We start from the raw sequence: 20,530 nt of genomic DNA, 5'->3' as shown, positions 1-20,530 counted from the left end.
TCGGGGCGTTTGTCTACGAGCCTGACAAGCAGAAGAGCATTGTAAATCTCTGCCGCTGCCGCAACCCTTCTCAACCCTTTCTCCTGGAGCAATGAATTCTTCCCTGCTTATTTTTAATTCAGTAAACCACACCGTAGCCGCTACATGCATATAAAACAAGTGGACTCTTTCTGCCTGGAAAAAATATAGCTGAATGGCTCCCCCCGCTGCAGCACTGAGGGAACTGACGACTCGGGCGGCAGAGCGACGCTGCGGTGGAAACGCGCTGCTGAGAAGTGCCGAGCTGCTGAGAGGAAGTCAGATAATATTTGGACTGGAACACACTTTTGAAAAGGGAAAAGGGTGTGTGTGTGTGTGTGTGTGTGTGTGTGTGTGTGTGTGTGTGTGTGTGTGTGTGTGTGTGTGTGTGTGTGTGTGGAGGGAGGAGGCAGAGCAGAGAGAAAGAGCAGGGGCCCACAGGGAAACAGGGGAAGACAAAAAGACGAGTGGGTGGTTGAGAGCACATGAAAGGAGAGAATTTGGAAACTGAGAGATGTGATGTTGCAACAGAGTCTGCGTGTGTGTGTGTGTGTGTGTGTGTGTGTGTGTGTGTGTGTGTGTGTGTGTGTGTGTGCAGGCAAGCTGGCGAGAGGTGCTGCGTTCTTTGCTTCTTTTTTTTTTTTATGTGTCTGGAAGCACGTACACATACAGCGTGTGTGCACCTGTGCGTGTGCATGTGTGTGTGTGTGTGCGTGCGTGTACGTGTGCGTGTGCTTGCTGTTGAAAAACGACGGCACTCACGTTGGATTGCACGTAAACGTGGGCCGAAGGAAGGTGAGGAGCTCGAACCCAAATCAGGAGAGTTCCGCCTCTTCTCCAGGCCTGGGGACGCCTGCACTGTGATTTTATGGATGAAATCTGCAACACACACACACACACACACACACACACACACACACACACACACACACACACACACATTTATTAAAAACAAGATGTTAGATATTCATATGTGCAAGAGCTGGAAATTGTTTTGAAGGTTGCAACACTTTTCTTTTTTTAAATTGTTTAGCTTCCTTATTCAATAAACCAGCCTCAAAAGGGTTTCACAGCCGGTAGGAAATGCGGGTGTCGAGAGTTTCTTTTTCAGTTGACTACTTCTCCACGGCTCATTTCTTTTGTTTGATCATCGGGCTGGTCAATATGTACAAAACCAAATATCCCGAAGTTTTTGACCAAATGCCTCAAGGTCTTAGGATGACTTCTGGTGCTTTTACAAAATATTTACGCGATGAGATTTTTGATAAGTAATTATTGGTAATGTGGATATCGTGACTTGGTGGGTGAAGGCCAATAATAGAGCAGTCTGATAAATTCAGAACACGACATCACTTTACTATATTTCAGCCTTTAAAACCAGGAAAAACACAGCACTAATGCCACATCACTACATTACGATACCCAAAATCTAAAACTGTATCAAGTCTCATATGATATTATATCGATATATTGCACATCCCCTGAGCTAACAGCATCCTACTTCTGCTACTTGCTATTGGCTCTTACTGCTACTATCAAGCTACAAAGCCCAGCAGCAGGGGTTTCCCTGAGGTGCAGCACTCAAGCCATATCGGGCACCAATAAGCCAACAACAATCAGAGTTTTTCCAGATCTAATATTATAGTTGTTTCTCAGCGGACTTCATTCTGATTCGTTCTGATTTGACTTGACTTTTTGTGGGGCATTTATTATCAGCTCTATATATTCTGAATTTTTGGAAAGTTTTATACTGATAGAGAAATAATAACGGCCAAAAATCATGTGAAATTGGATTTATTTTTTTTAATTTTTTTTTTTATTGAAAAATGTTACATTTTCTCAGGGCAGGAACTTCAAACCCTCCACCAAGTTTTCCCCAAATTTAGGGAAAGTACCGAGCAGGTTTTAGGACGGAGAATTTATGATCCAATATGGCAAACAGATTCTAAAAATGTATTATTTATACTTTTTTTCTGTCTCTTAATTTGGTCATTTTCATTCTAGTGTGGTTCATTTTTACTTTGGAATTGATAAAATGTGCTTTTGAACGAATAAATCAGACTTTCAACTTCCTTTCCCTTCAATATGTCTGTGCCACATCCGCACATTACAGTAAATGATCAATTTTAGCATGAAACTATTTTGTACAATACATGTACAGGTTGATATAACTTTGCGTTTAACAGGAAACATTCTAAAATATATCATGATAAAACTCTAAACAAATGGAATATAGTAATTCTATTATTATGTCTTCTTAAATCAAAGGCACCAATCATCAGTTCAAGAAAAGATATCAAACTCTTCAAACTGAGAGGACAAAGAAGTCGACCGACAGCAGAATAAGTCGTTTGAGCATCTTGTAAATTGATCCCTGACATTTACCAAAGCTGGTACTCACTCGCTGCTGATAGTGGAAAGCAACGCTGCCCATATTGATCTTCAGAACTCAAGGGCATGAGAGGGAAATCGTTCTAGTAAATCATTCCCTCAAATAGTAATTAATTACCTTAAATTATGAACATCAAATCAAAGTGCACTTAATTCATCCACTTCTTTCTCTACACTGCTTACGGGTTCCCTCGGCTTTCCTCATTACTTCCTTTTAATAAATGGTTTGTCTCCTCAAACAATTCAATTATGTTCTTAAATTTCCTTAGACACTTAGAATTAAAAAATAAATACTGACTCTGGCTCTAACAAAAGATTTCACTGTTAAAGGTCCCATATTTTACCTGTTTCTCGATAACAACAATCAAATATGTTTGTGGTTTTAAGCACAAAAAAAACAGTTGAATATAGTTTTACATCATCTGTCTAAATCTTCTCTGGAGCTCTACAAAGATTTGTGACTGTGTCTTTAAGGCGCATTGAGCGTCTCCTCTGATTGGCTGACTCCTGACTGAATGACTCACGCTCAGACCGTGTTCTTCGGTCTTGCAGCTTGATTGCACCGCACCAGATTGACCGCTATGTGTTTTCTTTGTCATTAAAGGTTGGCCGGTGGGCTACCTGTGCTGAGGGCGGGCATATGACATAAGGCTGAGTTTGTGACATCACAAACTCATGAAAGTCCAAACTGCACAGTTGCTGAATACAGGCTCTGTGTGCATTTTGACACTTTTACAGTTTGTATACAGCACATAGACCTGCTTTATAATCAAATAAGACAAGGTCATCTGAATTCATACAGTAGGGGACCTTTAATTTGACGTGATGGATGATGCAGTTTGACATCATGGCTTCATAAATCAATTGTATATAATTATAAGTTCCAGGCATAACAGGCTCCATAGCACGCTGCTACTACCATGAACTAGTATTTGCTTATTGTCATTAATACTGCTTGACTCGTTAGAAAAAGTAGCTAATTATCTGTTCAGGTTAACTCAAGCAACAACTTCTGGGGCTAAAAAGTTAATAACCCAGTGCCAAAACCTGCAGTTCTTAAAACGGCCACTAGAGGCTGGCTTCAAAAAGTTAGATAAACCCCATAGACCACTTTGTTAAGATGACAAAATAGCAGAAATAAAGATGTTTGATGTCTATAGCTAATTTAACCGTTCATGACAACTTTGCAATGGTGAAATTTATATAACTCGCCCGTTTAATCTGTAATAAGACTTATGTCTAACTAAGGGCGGGGCTGCTTTGAGTGACAGGTGGGTGCCGTGACGATGGGCTGGCTGCAGCTCCACCCTAGCACCACTTTTTTTTTTTCCAAGATGGTGACGTCCTTCAAAACCTCCCTTCAGAAAACGTATGGGTGACGTCGAGGAGGCTACCTTCAGGTTTCATTTGCGGTCAACGACTTAACCGACCTGACTCAAGCTGCAAGATGTTTTTAAGAGGAAACAAGTTCTAGAGATAAAAAGCGGTGCAGATTTCGACACGTTTTACCTTCACGGGAATATTTACATCACACAACAATGCCTCGGCTATCTTGTTATTGCCAGACTGTTTGCTTCTCTGTATATTTAGCCACAATACAACCATGACAGAGCCAGATTTGTAACGCCAGTGCAAAGCCTCTGTTAGTCCGGAATACATTTTTATATATCTGAAGTGTACTCCGGGGTATAAAGTACGAGAGCAACACAGGATGAAGGAGAGGATAATAATAACAATGGGCGAAAGAGGAAGGGAGAAAGGAAAGGGATTCGGGCAGATATGGTTAGAAGGAGACTAAAAACACTGACTGGGGAACCCAGAGGGGAACAGAGCGAGAGAGAAAATGGGTGAGGAGGGGCGTGCTTAAAAAGAAAAAAAAGAGGGCGAGAGACGCAGAGGGTGAGAGCGAGAAAGTGAGCGAGGCCAGCCAGCAGTGTATCCATGGACAGGAAGTGTCGAGGCGTGGTTGGCTCGCTCTCCCCTCTCATCAACCCCCCACCACCACCACCACATCACCGCCCTGCTGCTGCTGGGAAAGGCCTAACCACAACACATACACACACACACATACACACATATATATAAACACACACACACACACACACACACACACACACACACACACACACACACACGCACGCACGCACGCACGCACACACAGACAGACAGACAGCGCATTTACGCATGCTTGCTCAGCCCAAAATACACTCGTACACGCATTGAAACAGTGGATGTGAACTGCTGCCGGCTGGGTGACTGTGTGACAGTGGAGCATGCAGAAGAAACAGCAGTCAGGTGAGGGTGGGGAGGGAGGGGAGGAGTCAGACCTTTGATTCCCCCCCCCCCCCCCCCCCCCCCCCCGCACACCCTTTCACACGGTCACTGTTTTCTTACAACGGTGGACTGAACGCTTTCAGGCGCTTTTTAGATGAAATTGTAAGGAAACTTTTTTTTTTTTTTTTGAAGAGTTGTCACTTTTGTGATGAAAACACAAGTAAACAATTTGAAAGCGATTGCGTGACAGGAGAAAACAGCACCTGTCTGCAGCCCCGCTTTCAAAATATCAGCCTTTAAACCTACACGAGTCTCGCCCTGATAGGAACCTTCAGCAGAACCGAGCGACAAAAATACAGCAGTCATACCACAAAACTCCCTCACTTCCTCCTCTCTGCTCTTTTGTATCTTTCTTTCTATTTTTTTTTGGACTGTTGTTGTTATTGTCGTTGCTTCTTGAGACCGAGCCAGTAATGGCCCTTGAAATGGGATTTCTCGTCAAGACTGCTGCCTGCTGACTAATAGCTGATTTCTGATAGAGCAACTCAAAAGACAAAGACAGACAGAGACACACACACACACACACACACACACACACACACACACACACACACACACACACACACACACACACACACCTTGGGGCATGCTGATCTTCTCGCCGTTCTTGCACTTGAGCTTGTGCTTCTTGAAGGTGCCCTTCCTCTTCTTGACGTTGGGCTTCTCCTGGTTCTGGTTCTGGTTCAGGTGGAGGATGAGGAGGCTGAGCTCGCGCTCGAACACGTCCTGCTCCCACTGGGCCAGCTGCTGCTCGCGCTGCCGAAGGAACTCTTCGTGGGACTTCTGCTCCAGAGCGGCTCGCTTCAGCTCCTCCTCACGGCAGCGCAGCTCCTGACGGAGGATAAGAAGGCAGTCGGGAGCGGTTTAATGTCAGCAGGTCCCGATCACTTGTGTGGACCAAAGTTCTGCAGGTTTACAGTCCGATAACACCTTTCGTCAGCCCAGATGACTCACGGCGACATTATATTTATATTTACTTTCACTTTGAATGTCAAAACTAAATTGGAGGTTGTAAACTTCATAACACTTCAGGGCAGCCCGAAAGCAAAGCGGTTAGGGCGCCGGTTCGATTCCCAGCTAGCCAGATCTTACTGAACGTCATTTCCCTGCAATGTCTCCGCACAATTTCTGTCTATCTCTACTGCGCCTTTCTGAAAAAAGAAAAAAAAAAAACACAACAAAAGCACAACTAAGCATACATGCTTTTCAAACATCTTTAAACTTGTAATGCTTATTAAGTTTTGAAGTGTGTGAAATATAAAATGAAAAATCAAAATGATCTTGAATAACAGAAAAAAAAACCTAACTGCTGATGTGACGACGTTGGTAGTTTGGTTGTTACTGTGATGACGACGCTGGCAGCAAAGGGCCACGGCATGCGCACCGCATTACGGGAAATGTATATCTTTCAATATAAAGGCACAGCATGAGAAATTCTGTCGACTTTAAAATAAACTCAACTTTTCTTTCACTCGCACCTCGACCCGCTGAGAATGGCCCCATGACCTGCTTTTGGGTCGTGACCCGCAAGTTGTAAACCACTCGTCTAAAGGATGTGTAATAGCTACACTAGCTATCGTGATCCTGTGGTCGGTGCTGCCTTTATGACACGGCCAAAACACCGGAAGGAATTGAGTTCAATGTGAAGTGCAGACTAAGCTGCTTTGGTGGAATCACCAAAGATACTTAGAGCTGCTCAAAGTTGACATGCGTCAGGAGTTTATAACTCAACAGTACAGACGCTGCCACATGCCAACTCAAAGCTGACCGCCTCGTACCTTCTCTTTAGCCCGGATTTCATCAAACATGTCCTGGATCTCCAGTTTCCAGTCCTCCTGCAGGGAGTGGAAGGAGTCCTGCGGCATCTCTTCCTTCACCTGCTGCTCCAGGGCTGTCAGCTGCGCCAGGATGGAGCTGAAATTGGGTCTGCGGTGGGGGTCCTGGTCCCAGCACTCTGTTGTACATAGTCAGACACCAGGGTTTGATTAGCACAAGAGCTGCACTTAACGTCACCTCCACGAATGTATAGATGTCCTCACTTTCATGCAAAAAAAAAATAAAAAAAAAAAATAGCAGAAGTAGTGGAGCAATGCAGAAAAATAAAAACACTAAAATGTATATTCTTGCAAAAAGAAACAAAGGTTATTTAGAGTTCGGTAGGGATGACAGAAAAACACCAGACAGATTCACATAATCCTCACACATGCAAATCAGCAAAAAAAAAAAAAAGGAGAACTTCATCCTATTGAACGCTTTCAACTCAGATTTTAAGCCTTAAAAATCAGGCCATATGACTAAAACGGATGTTTCTGCACTCATTGCACCTCATTGAATGAATATCCCTCAATGCCCTGAATTTGTATTTACACATGTTTCAGGCACTTGTGTGGCACAATCCAGAGTCGAGCTGATCACTTATTCAAAGTGCTATGCTTAATTACCTTGCTGTGGGGAGTTTTGCATAATTTGCTCAAAAAACTTTGGGCATTACGAGCAGATGAAAAACCAATCCGATGATTAATTAATCCTCTGGGGTGGCTACCGGTACTTTAGTGCACTGATCTCTTTTTTTTTTTTTTTTTTTTTTTTTTAACACACAAGCTGACATCAGGAGAAGAGGAAAAGTGGAAAGAATGTAAACTATCTCTATCGACTTTCAGCCAAATGTGCTGGATATTAGGAGCAGCTTGCTGACAGCAAGTACCCAGGTGGAATTTCTTTTTTTTCAGTGAAACTGAACAAGAGAAGAACATGAACAGCCACAAACATATTGCACAAGGTGGCTCCAGCACAAATCACTTCCTCTCCGTGAACCACGTGCGGGAATTTATTTTCTTAATTTCAATGCAGCTTTGGGGAAATGGAAAGAGCGCGTGCCTGAAACACCAGTCGGATCTCACGCAGACGTCTCAGCTGAGTTTTTTGACGGCCGCTGCCGGAGCGAGTGGTGCAAACGAGCGCACTCCCTAACATTTCCAAAACACTTGTCTCACCTGACATGAGCTGCGCAAAGGGTTCGGGGCACGTGGAAGGGATGGGCAGGGTGAGCTTGTTGACGGCGACTCCGTAGGCAACGGCGAGTCCATCAATCCCTTTGTAGGGCGCCTCGCCTGTTAGCAGCTCCCACAGCAACACACCGTAGCTGGAGGGCAAAAAACCCCCCCAAAAAAACAGACAAAAAAGGCATGAGACAGTTCACTCAGATCAAATTCAGACATCTCGGAACACAACTTCATGATATAACATTCTTACAACACATATAGTACAGCCCTTAACTATTAGCTCTGTTATGTACATGTTCAAATAATGTAAATCAAACTGCTGCATTGGTAATATAATAATAATTGTGCAAACTTAATTTCATGCCGTTTATTTCACAGGGATAATCTGGACTGATCTTGAGAAGAAAAATATACAAGTTAACTTTACAAGGCCAATTTTTAATCTGTTGTCCCCAGACAACTTCAATACCTCTTGTGTTCATCTCATTTGGAGTCCAGCAGTCACACTGCTTTGAGCTCTGGTTTGGTGTCCACCAACTGTTTACTTTGTCCTTCTGCTATTTGGTGCAGGACAGATAATGTGCAGTGAGTTCATTCAGTGAAACCAGCTACCCCGTGTGACCAGAAATGAGACTGAACCAAAGCACCCAAGTATCTTTTCCAACACATTCTTCTAGCTGCTGTAGAAGGGTCATGATTTTCACATATTTTAATAGTAATTTAAAAATAAAAACTCAAATCGTTTATGTGACTATTATCTAATCCTATTTCCCCGGTGCCTGGAAGTAACGCATAATTACCGCCAGAAGGTGGCAGCAATACACCTAAAAGCTGTTTGCGAACCGCCGTTAAACAACTAAAGGAGGAGAACAGTTTGCCGACGGGCGTCGTTTGAGCTCCGCCCTTCACGAAACGCAGAGATCAGAGGACAGAAACTAGCCGGACCTGCAACGTGCCTGCAAAACGCAGCAGAGACTCTCACACTGAGCTGGAAAGAAACGGGTGCTCACAAATTAGGTAAATAACATATTTACAATTTTTTTTTTTTTTTTTTGTGCTGGAGCACAACAGCAGGCCAGAACTGTAAAGTGAGAGTCTGTCACTGAGTGTGTGAGAGATCAAAATTACACCACCGGTTGGCTATTACCGTGACTTTTCAAATTAAAAACATCGAGACAAAAGCTACTGTGATACAAAATGTGTACGTCGAGTATCAATTTGTTATTGTTCGCGTAAAAGAAGAATGAAAGACAAAATATATATTTTTCGTACCAGATAACACCCATACACACTGGGCTGTCTCTTGTCTTTGGATGTGAATAAATCTGATCCATTTCAAGTCCGCGTTAACTTTAATTGTATCACTATGTTCTGCACATCATATCTCACACATTCATTATCACAGCACTGACAGTACAGAACCCAGAGACATTTGTGCAATTGGAATATTTTTTTTTGTACTTGATATAACACTGTGAACTCATGCATGCAGAACTTGTGCTAACACAAATACACAAACGCACACAGGACTTCTGAGCCCACACAATGGGAGCAGCCCTGCGTCCTAAGAAGATGAAGCGTGGCGCAGGACTTGGATCTCCCACACTGTCAATTAGCCCTCGCCCGGACCTGACTGAACGCACTGTGGAGGCTCACTAAGTGGAGAGCGCAGGCCGCAGCCTATTTTTATTTAGTTCTTTAATTACAACTTCCACACACTGTGTCTGTGCAGAAACGCCGCACGTCGGCTCGCCCCCGGGGCGGCCGTCGTCTCCGCGTGGCGGCTTTGGAGACGAGCGGCCGCGGACAGATGAGAAAGAATACTAGAACAAAGATTACCCTTCATTTTCAGAGCAGGGCTGCCTGCGCTCATTTTGCCGTTTTCCAGATTCTGCGGCGATTACTGTGGAAATGAGCGTGCGTGGGTTTGTTGTCGCTGGACGGGGAAGATGGAAACGGAGAGGACGTGTGTGTGTGTGTGTGTGTGACAGTGAGATGGCACTGAGGCCATTAAGGTAGTAAAAACTGCACTCTGTAACTAAACGCGGTTCTTTAAAGTACCAGAAAATTCCTTAAGCAGCTTGTACCATGGCAAAATCCTTTTTGATGTTCTCAAGGACGCTTGCTCAATTGGTTTTACATAGGCTCTGTACGAAGCTAAAAAGAAGCATTCAAGGGTGGATGAAATGGTCCAAATCCACAGGATTAAAATTAAACCATAGCATATGAGAGAAACTGCTATACAACCAACTGCGGCGCAAAGCGGTGAACGTGTTATCGTTCGATGAAATATTTATATTTCTCTCTGTTGCCGGGTAAAAACACCCGTTTGCATAATTCCAAATGCTAATTTGTACACGAAACTTAAAAGCCATCACGAATCCCCTCTCCAAAAAAAATAACAGTTATTAAAGCCATTACTACAAAACCGCTAACCATAATCAAGGGACTCCTCTCTTTCTCTGTCGATGTGGCCAAATGCACACAGAAATGCACACGCACCCACTCGCACACAGCTATTCCCAGATAAAGGGCTGTGGTTTAGGTCTGGTGTGTGGCCTCCTTCTCCGTCTACACTGGAGACAATGGGACAGTGTGCGGTACACATGTCCCACAACAAAGCACAGAGCAGCTCTTTGAAGGGACACCATCACATGGTCGCGGTGGCCTTGCTGCCATCCATCACCCTGTCCCTCCATCTCTTCATCGCCGAGTCTCCCACCATCACGTCTCTGCACTTTCACCCTTTTCGCTCTATTTCGCTCCGATTTTCCGTCCACAGAGTTGTCCTGTCTGAAGCTGCGGATACGCTGACTACTGACTACATCCAGAACTTCCAATACAACTTCAGCAATGCTTTCCTGATATCAAGCATTGAATATCCAGGAGGTATATAGTAGAGCCTTTGGTGCCTAGAATGGATCATAGGTGTGCCCGCTTTCCTTTAGATCCTCCCTACACATACATTTGACTTTTGAGACTTTAGAAAACCCTACGATGACACTAGGCTTCAGTTCAATAATTACTTGCGTGACACCTGTAACTCAAATTAAATCCTAAAAAACAGTAGAAAATGCCCGAGGACTGTTGTGTGCCCACTGAGTACCACTGTGCATTTACAACATTTGAAAAAAATCTGAAATTCCTTTTAAACATCCCTTCCACATACATCCATCAGTTTGGCTTCACAAGTAAACAGCAACTGAGAGTAAAACTGAAATGATACATTTTAAGGTGGACTGGCCAGGCTATAAGTCGGGCTGCACGTTCAATCGTGTTAAAAACACGACTTCGATTCATAGCTCTCTGAAATTTTATTTCTAAAAGACGACGACTGTCGCATTTTAATCCGGGACTGAGCTGCATCGAAACAAGCGCTCCTACCTTCTTCCCTCAGCAAATGACAACGCGGTGTTACACCACCTGATGCCGAGCAGCAAAAGGCGGCAACGGGGAAAACAACCACAGTGAGAGCAAGTCTTTAAGTCTGCAATAAAATTGCTGTTGAAGGGGGGGGGGGGACAAAAGGACATTTGAAGAGATTCACTTCTCACGTCGGTGAGTTAATGTTAAACTAGAATAAGCAGGCGATTTGGTTTAGCTTAGCATGAAGACTGGAAACAGGAGGATGCAGCTCGCCTGAGAATGTGCTGATTGGTTCAATTCAGCAGTGATGGCAGGTGGACTATTTCAGCTTTCCACAAAGCAAAGCTGACCGTTTCCCTATGCCTCCAGTCTTTATGCTAAGCTAAGCTAATAGCCTGCATCATATTTAGCAATCAGTTATGAGAGTGGTGTCGAGCTTCGTATTTAACTGCCTGCAAGATAACAAAAAATTGCACTTCTCAAAATGTCAAAGTATTCATTGAAAGCGCTGCGAATCAGTTCATATCACCTTTTCTTATATTCCGGGCGTTTCGTAACCAAATATTTAAAAAAAAAAAAAATTTTTTATTGTACTCTATTAATCCCCGAGGGGAAATTCTTTCGCTACAGCAGCATCCCGAGGGGGAGGTGCTGCAACAGGCTGCCACGACCGCGGCGCCAACCAACCTGAGGTGCATGTTTTTGGGTGATGGGAGGAAGCCGGAGAACCCGGAGAGAACCCACGCAAGCACAGGGAGAACATGCAAACTCCGCACAGAAAGGCCCAGGACCGGATTTGAACCCGGAACCTTTTTGCTGTGAGGCGACAATGCTAACCGCTGCACCACCGTGCCGCCCTCAATACCACACGAGGACATCTGTGCACGCAATACAAATCCTGGATTTGTTCCAGGCCGCATTTCGTTACAAGTTACGCAGCAGCTACATATCGCCGAGCTCCAGAAACCTCAACTTCCACCCTCACACAGAAACACACAGGCACTCACCTCCAGAGGTCGCTTCCCTTGGAGAAGGTGGAGGACTTGATGACCTCGGGGGCCATCCAGGCGTAGGTGCCGGCGGTGCTCATCTTGGTGGTCTTGTGCCACTCTCTCGCCAGGCCGAAGTCGGTGATCTTCAACGTCAAACCCTCCATACATTCATTCTCTATGGGCTGAGCCAGGAGGACTGGAGGGAGGAAGGACAAACGGGCGGGGGAGAGGGACAGAAAGGACAAAAAGAGACTTAGTGATATTCCAAGTGCTTCAAATTCAATGAAATGCTTCACTGGAGAGAAAAATGATCCACTTTTTTTTTGGTTTTGTTTTTTAGCTTAGAACATACAAAACAATCATGCTTAGAGCTCAGTCTTCAGTGCACACATCCACACTTTGCTGGTTTCTTTCTCACTTCCTCTTCCTCTTGCCTTGAGGCCACTACGACCCAAACTGACAGCGACAAACACATTTCCACATTTCCGATATCACGGCTCACTTCCATTTGACTGATCACTGTAAACCTCGGCCTCCTTCGATTATCAGCTTTTGGACCCAAAACGGGAGACAGGATGTCTCCTCGCTTGGCACGCTGCGCACGGCGCGTTTCAGCCGGCACGCTGAATCACATGCGCGATTAGGAGCACCGCGGGCGTCCCCACCCGCAACCGAGCTGAGCATCAGTGAACCGGCTGACGTGAGGAAGCGCACATTTTGTTTTAGACCCCCGCCACTCTTAAGCCGGCACGCTAACGTTAGTTAGAGCAACAATAGCACGACATAAAGAAAATAATAGTCCAACTTATTAATGAGACACTTTAGTTCACGTTAAGCCTTGCGGTACTTATGCAGCGACGAGCCACGCCATGCTCCGTAAGCTACATGACAAAAAAATGTCGTTGGAAAATAAATCGCGATAAAATGAGACTTTTAATAAAACTAAAAAAAAACAAAAAACATATTACTTGGTGTGCTGTGTGACACTGTAATACACAAGAACCTCATTGCTCGGGCATTTTTACAAGAATGGCGTTCAGGAGAAAGCGTAAAAGAAGCTTTAAATTGAAAATAATGCCACCATGTGCTATTTTAATGAACTCTAAGAATTAGAAGAGAGGAAAGTTTAAAATAATGGACAATAACGATTTGTCCATAAAACTAATTTAGGTGTATATTTAACACACTTTCTTCAAATAACTGTTTATTTTATTTATTTATCCGATATTGAACACAGGAGGTGTCGATAGACGTTGAAGCCCTTTTGTTCAATTGAATCAGTTTTAAAGGTCCTATATTATATCAATTCTAATGCAGGAGAAAACACTTAGCAGGCATTCTTTCAAAGAGGTTAGCGAGCTACCAGGATCAGCCAATCAGAGGAGACGGTCATTTATATCAACGCGCCTTGAAGACCCAGCAACCAAACAGCCTGTTCTCGGTAGAGCTCAGGAGAAGAGCTTAAAAAAGGAGATGTAAAATTATAATGTTTTTTTGTTGCTTAAAACTGTGGTTTGTTGTTCAGGCATTTTTACAAGAATGGCGTTCAGGAGAAACCATAAAAGAAGCTTTAAATTGAAAATAATGTCACCATGTGCTATTTTAATGAACTCTAAAAGAAAAGAAAAGAAAAGGAAAAGAAACCTGAGGGGAAAGTTTAAAATAATGGACAATAACGACAAAACTGTGGTTTTAAGCAACAGATATCTTGATTACAGATATCAAGACTGCACTTTAAACACCATCAAAGTGTAGAGTACACGGCCTTTAAATATTGCAGCGGGGAATTGTAAAAGAAGCATTAATTACAGATGTGTAGATGACGGGCTGCAGGAAAGTATATTTATTACGCGATATTTATTTGCGTAACCTACAACATGCGACGGAGGTAAGAAATGTCTTTTATCTTGATGCCGTGTCGTGCAGAAAACCGCCCACGCTGCTCCCGCATCACGAGCTCTAATCGCAGCCTGCGCCCAACTTCCCAACCGTGTCAGAAAAAAAAAAAAAAAAAAAAAAAAAGTCACGCAGTATTGCCCCGAACGCTCGCGGTAGCGCAGCAGAGTAACAAATCTGTCACGTCTTACGGAAAAATGGCCGACCGGGGGAACCTGAACGTCCCGTTATTCCTTTGAAGCCCGGTGATATTCATCTTTCCTGTGTCTTATCTCGCGCCGGCAGACCGCCGTCACTCGGCCGCTGCAGCTACCCGCGCGGTCAAAGCGGGCGGAGCCCACTAATGGTGGAGTCAGATCAACAGCTGTTTTAAAAGGCATCCTGTGGAGTGTTTATGACACCCCCCTTCCACCATAGTGGCACTCAGGGTTTATATTGTGAGTGGGTCCCCGTTTTATCTGTCTCACGCACACACGTGGGTTATAACGCACACTTTTCTACCAATGGTTTAAAATTGTTCCACTTATTTGCCGTTGGTGAAGATGCGCCAGTCTTCCCTTGATGCCTTCACATTGTGGGTTTCCTTTCTCCCCCCTTTATGGCAGTTATTTAATGTAACGCTGCTTATATTGCCTCCCATATTTACGATACTTTTATGTTTTTCCTACTTTGAGTTAACGCGTGTCCGGGTAATTCAAAGTTTTTGTGTATATGTGAATATCTTTGTGTACATGTCAAATTCTTTTAGTATATTTTTCAATGTCCAGATAAATCAATTATTTTCTATTTAATTCTACATTCGCGCGCATTAACTAAAAAGAGAAACAGGATACAGTGAACTTTTCTTTCCGACTTGACGAAACTAAAGTATCTTTTGACGTTTGTTTTCGGCCAGACGCATTCCTCGAACCGGCTCAGCGCTCCGCTGCACCGCAAATATGCGCCGTATCAACTTTTGATGGGAGAGCCACTTCAAACTGTACGCAGCCGATCAGCTGGGAAGGAAGTCAGACACAGGACCGGGCCCGGTGAATCCGGTTAACCTTCACAATAAAACGCTCCGCGCAGACTTCCGATCGCGTGTCACCTCACTCCTTCAACACCGTCCCCCCTTCTGGGGTTTCGAGCAGGAAGAGAAATGCGTGTCTGTGTGGAGTAGTTACGCAACTTTGTCTGTGGGCTGCAGCACGAAGGAGGAAATAACTATAATAAACATAAAACACTGTTTACCCGCTGGGAGCACAAAAATCTGTGAAAGATGATCAAACCAGGAAGTTAACGAAACCGAGCAGGCAAAAACGCTTTTAGCACGATGGACCTTTGCCTGGGGGAATCCACGGGTCAGATTAAAGCAGGGAGGAAGTTGCACTGACATGACAGTCGTGTCTATAGTCGCACTGGTAGGACCATCTGACTCGAACTAAATATTTATTTTATCCAATAACCCAATCAGGAAGGATTTGCAGGTTAAAACTGAGCTGAATCTGGTGGTGGTGGTGGTGGTGGTGGTGGGGGAGGATATCAATGTTTCTTTCAACCGTGTTACATTAAATGAATATATTTTATATGTAGCACGTTCAAATTATGTATTCAAAACATAATAATTGAAATACAGTCAAACCAAAGACCATATGCAATCCGCATTCTCAAAAAACACAGTCACTTCTTAACCACATTTAATCCAGTAGTGACCAACAAGTTACCAAAACCGTCCTTACCGGGACTTTATGAAACCCTATAAACCCTGAAAATACAAATGCTTTTCAAATATGGCGTCTTTTCTTCCCCCGAATACTACGACAACAACGAGAGAGGAAAAAAAAATTAAAAAAAATGGAACGGATGGAGCAAATCCAGTATCATAATTGCTTGAATCTCATCAACAGGGAGGGGAGCGGCTCATAACTGACGCACAAAGACCGGCTCCGTCGAAACGGAGAGAGAAACCGAAATAAAGCGGGAGAAGCACACGCTGTAAAAATGCAATAACCTCCGAGCAAACGCATTTTTTGGTGAGCAGCCGGCGCGAGGCATTTCAAGGGCTCGCCGAGCGAGCTTCTGGGCGAAAACAGAATACAGCGCCGAGGATGTCGGCTGCCGCGGCGTGACACGGCGTCACATGCCTCGGTGTACGGTCGGCAGCTGTGCCTCTCTTCCTCTTTGGCCGGCGGAGCGGGCATCGCTCACGGCACGGCCGGCTGTCAAAAGCGCAGGGAGGAGAAGCGGCAAAGAATTTGACTTATTATAGGGAAGTAAGACTCCTGCTATTTGCAGTCACTTTTCCGACTTTCTGGGCTCCGCGCCCTTTTCCCTTTTTTTCTTCCCCTTCTTTTGACTTCGTTCAAAAAAAACAAACAAAAGAAAAAAAAACAACAACAAAAAAAGTTCTATTCCATAAGTCTCTCTTTTCTTTAACCACGCAAATATGAATTTGGCGAATTTCTTTCGACACACTGAACGGACACTCTCTCTCTCTGTCTCTCTGTCTCTCTCTCTCTCTGTCTCTCTGTCTCTCTCTTTGTCTCTCTCGTTCAGACATCCTGTGCTGTGCCTCGTCGCCCAGAGGCAGCGGGTTTGACGTCACAAAGGAATGCATCACAAGAGGTTGTGTTGTCTGCTCTGTGTGCGAGAACGTTGACCGGGTATGGGGTGGGGTGGGGTGGGGGCGGGGTGAGGGCGGGGGTGGGGTAGGGTGGGGGACGACACAGGAGACTCGGGTTCTTTCATAAATGTACTTGCACGCCGAATTCTGCATCCGGTTCTGCCAAACCCACACATACAGAAAACAGTGTTTCAGCCTGGGACGGGGAGGGTCGCGGCAGCCGAGGCGAAAGCGCTAAACGGGGCGGGGCGGGGGGGGGGGGGAGGTCCTGTGCGCTCGCGAAGTGCGTACGGGACGTCAATGTCTGTCTGGCTGACATGTCACTGCGAGGTAATAAAAGTACAACTTGTACGATAACTGTCGACACGCGTTCAAGATAAATGACGTATCGCCAGCCACCAATGTGTCAAGTCTAAAATTTGACTGACAAGCTATTATTTTTCCCACTGCACCCCCTCCCCCCCACCACCACCACCACCACCACCACCGGGTGACCGTTTCCATCCGCTCGGTGCGAGCTAGCTCTCATTCATTCTCCCGCTTCTGTATTCAGAACTGTGCTCCCCCCCCCCCAGAGTCAAATCATAATTTCAGTCATACGCAGCGTTGCGTCACACATCAACGGTGCGCAACAACAAAAAATGGGATGTTGCGTAACGGTGAGGTATTTTAATTGGACGGCAGATCATTGATATGTGAAGTGATCGTCGCGACGCCAGACTGAGAAGGACCGAAGTTATTGAATATTTTGTTTTTTACAAATAGAAATTCGTCGAAACTATGAAAAAGATGTATTTTTCTAAACTAAGTTTTGCAGTACAAACCAACCAGAGACCACGACAGTACACCGAATAAGGCTGAAGTTATTGAACATTTTTATAGGTCGTTTGTTGTTGTTGTTGTTGTTCTTTTCACTGGTACACAGAGACCTGTTTAATTGGTCCAGCTCTGAGGCCGGCTCAATTTGAGGAAAAATTAGGTTTTAGCTTGTTGTCCACCTTCTTGTTTGTTTAGTTAATGAGTTATTGACTCGGGAAGTTCGAATGTGCCAATGTCTTTCCAACTTTACAGGAGATGTGTTTCCATGACTATTTCTATCCAATGAGAGTATTTGCCGTAACGTTACTGGGCGACACGCAGAGTTTGCTTTTGGCAAATGATAATCCTGAAAACACGATCCCCTCCGCTGCTGCTTTGTTATGACCGTCGTGCTTTTGTCATCAGCTCGGCGTTAAAAGGCTCTTATTCATATGCTGACCAGGATGTGAAGCGTCTGCAGAGCATAACAATATAACGTCAGTTTCTAAAGGGGTGAGAATTCAGAATTCGGCGGCGACACACCGCCGCCTTTAAATACACGTAGGAGGACACACCGGACACAAAGCATTTTGTCCACTCTGCCTCTCAGATCTTTCGCCTCACATTCCCAACCGCCTCTTTTTATTCTCACTGCCAGGCAGCTTTTAAATTGTGGAAAGAAAAAAAAAAAAAAAAAAAATGCATTGAGGTACGTCCGTCACGCACTTTCACATCGACACAAACAATAAAATGGCAAAAGTAGCCAATGGCAAAAACAAAAACAACATCTACAGTTCAAAAAAAAAAAAAAGAAGCCTGCTCATTTAACCTTTCAGCAGAAAATCAATTTCTGTCCTTTCGACGCCTGAGTCACTGTTTCTGCCAATTCCAGCAGCTCTCGGGGAGGCGGTGGGGGCGGTGCTGGTGTCGGGAGGGGGCGGGCTGGTATTTACTGCAACGGGCCCTGATCCCTTGCTCCACTTCTTTTGTGCTGCTTGCCGGTCATCGTCTGGTAAAAACAAGCCGCGGTCAGTCACCCCTGTTTCCACCGGGACGCTCGCCCACTGCAGCCGTGACCCCACTTCCAGGAAGTGACGTCGGCTTTCGGCTAATTAAGACTCCGGTAGCTGGCCCCTCCCTTAAAAAAAAAAAAAAAAAAAAAAAAAAAAGAGAAGAGCACTCCCAGCGACTGCTGCTCTTTGTGTGTGTGCTAAATTAGTGCAGCGCTATTTTAGGAAACAGAGGTTAAAAAGGGGGGGGCACCTGGGGACAGACACTAACAGACCGGAGGGAAGTGTAGGTGCTGTGGTAGAGCGAGCTGAGGTTACAAGGTGACACACACACACACACACACACACACACAGAGAGAAAGGGAGGCGGTGCTGAATGTTGATTGCTATCATATGATTGATTGAGACAGGGCACAGTGGCTGCCTGGCCAGTTATAGATGCCCACACACACACACACACACACACACACACACACACACACACACACACACACAAAGCAATCCTTCTACGTGAGAAAACCAATACACACACAAAATACTTAACACACTCACGGTATGTCCATTTTTTAGCAATGCGCTCAGCTGCACACAAGTAGCAAAGTATGGGAGAGAGAGAGAGAGAGGGGCAATCAGCTGAAGGGCACACATGAATACTGAACACTGCTGCTGCTGCTGCTGCTGCTGCTATATACACACACACACACACACACACACACACACACACACACACACACACACACACACACACACACACACACACACACCGAGGAGTCTAATCCTCGGGGTGCCTGTTGTGTTATGACAGCTGGGCGGTCTAAACACCAATCAGCAACTTGATACAACACACATTATGAAATGTAGCTGCACAGATATTCATCATGATGCAATATTTAACATCCCTTTTAGTCACGTGGACCCAGATTGTGAGTCCAAAGCATCGGCGGCAGAGAATAAGCTGCTCACCTAAATTCGAATCCTTATCAACAATTGATGAAAGAATTGTCCCACACCGTAGACCTGAAGTTGTCACACGTTTCGTGAACCGTGTCCATGCGTTGCGGGGCTGTCGCTCCTTATACGACCGAATCCCACCCAATTTAGAAAAAGAAAATGATTTATCTTTTATTATTTATTTATGTACATTAAATACTGTATGTTTTTAATTGTTGTTTTTTTTGTTTGTTTGTTTGTTTGTTTGTTTTTAAACACCAACAGCACATTTGACCTGTCCATTTAACACACACACGCACGCCAGTGGGCCATTTCAGCACCCGGAAAAGAGTTGGGGTTCAAGTGCCTTGCTCATGGGCCCTCCAAGCAACATGCAAGCAATAGTTCAACTTTCAAGCTCTCAGAAGACACACAGGTTGGAGAGAACATGCTCCACATAAATGTGTCCCCGGGAGGGGGGGGGACACACACACACGGGTCCCAAACACTCAACTGGTACAACACCGTACCCACGATGCCGAGCGCAGACGCAGACACGCCGAAGCATTTCAGCAGTCTCAGCACACCGCATTCTTCTTCCACTTCCTGAGCTGAGTCAGAGTGCATCCACAGTTCAGCCCTTGTTCAGCCTTCCTCCTCTCGCCGCCGTCACCACGACGACGACGACGGCCGCGTCCAAATCGGCCGCTGACCCACATGACGATAAGCCCCGAAGGAAATATCTTCGAAACTCCGCCGTCCGGCAGCACAGTGGGGGGAAAAAACACACTCGTGCCTTTCATGAAAAAAAAAATAATTATAATATATTGGGGACATGTGAGGTTGTTTTATTTTTTTGTTTTTTTTTGTCACATTTTAAACCAGGAATCCACCTCTCCCCCAAAGAATAACAGCCAGTATCCTGACTAGACCCGTCTTGCCCAGACAGAGTGTCTTCCTGATAGAGAGGCGAAACCAACAGTGTCGCCACAAAAGCGCCGTGACAGGTCTCCATGGCAACCAGCCTCTGTTTTGGCACTGTTTGTTGTTCAGAAACAAGAGTGTGTCAGTTGCAGCCACGGCTGCTACCTACAGCGGCCTCAGATCAAGGCTGTTTGTTGCTCAACCCAGCAACACATCACTTAGCGAGAATCCCGGAGTCGGGGATTTTCTTTTCTTTTCTTTTTTTTT

General features: G+C 44.8%; 1 protein-coding gene across 1 annotated transcript in view; it reads right to left on the bottom strand.

Annotated features, from left to right (window-relative positions):
* The window catches only part of LOC138204032 (mitogen-activated protein kinase kinase kinase 11), a 41,081-nt gene that overhangs the window by 8,277 nt on the left and 12,274 nt on the right, over window positions 1-20,530 (bottom strand). The window contains exons 2-6 of the mRNA XM_069159136.1: window positions 12,119-12,299; window positions 7,737-7,885; window positions 6,522-6,697; window positions 5,322-5,574; window positions 781-897 (exon numbers count right to left, since the gene is read on the bottom strand). Coding sequence (XP_069015237.1) covers window positions 781-897; window positions 5,322-5,574; window positions 6,522-6,697; window positions 7,737-7,885; window positions 12,119-12,299 — 876 coding nt within the window. The remainder of the gene's footprint in view (window positions 1-780; window positions 898-5,321; window positions 5,575-6,521; window positions 6,698-7,736; window positions 7,886-12,118; window positions 12,300-20,530) is intronic.

This window comes from Embiotoca jacksoni, unplaced genomic scaffold, assembly GCF_022577435.1.
Source record: "Embiotoca jacksoni isolate LCO1_2020_lvr unplaced genomic scaffold, fEmbJac1.0.p SCAF_24, whole genome shotgun sequence".
Lineage (NCBI taxonomy): Eukaryota > Metazoa > Chordata > Actinopteri > Embiotocidae > Embiotoca > Embiotoca jacksoni.
Note: the sequence above shows the minus strand (reverse complement) of the source record. Positions and strands in the feature narration are given on the sequence as shown.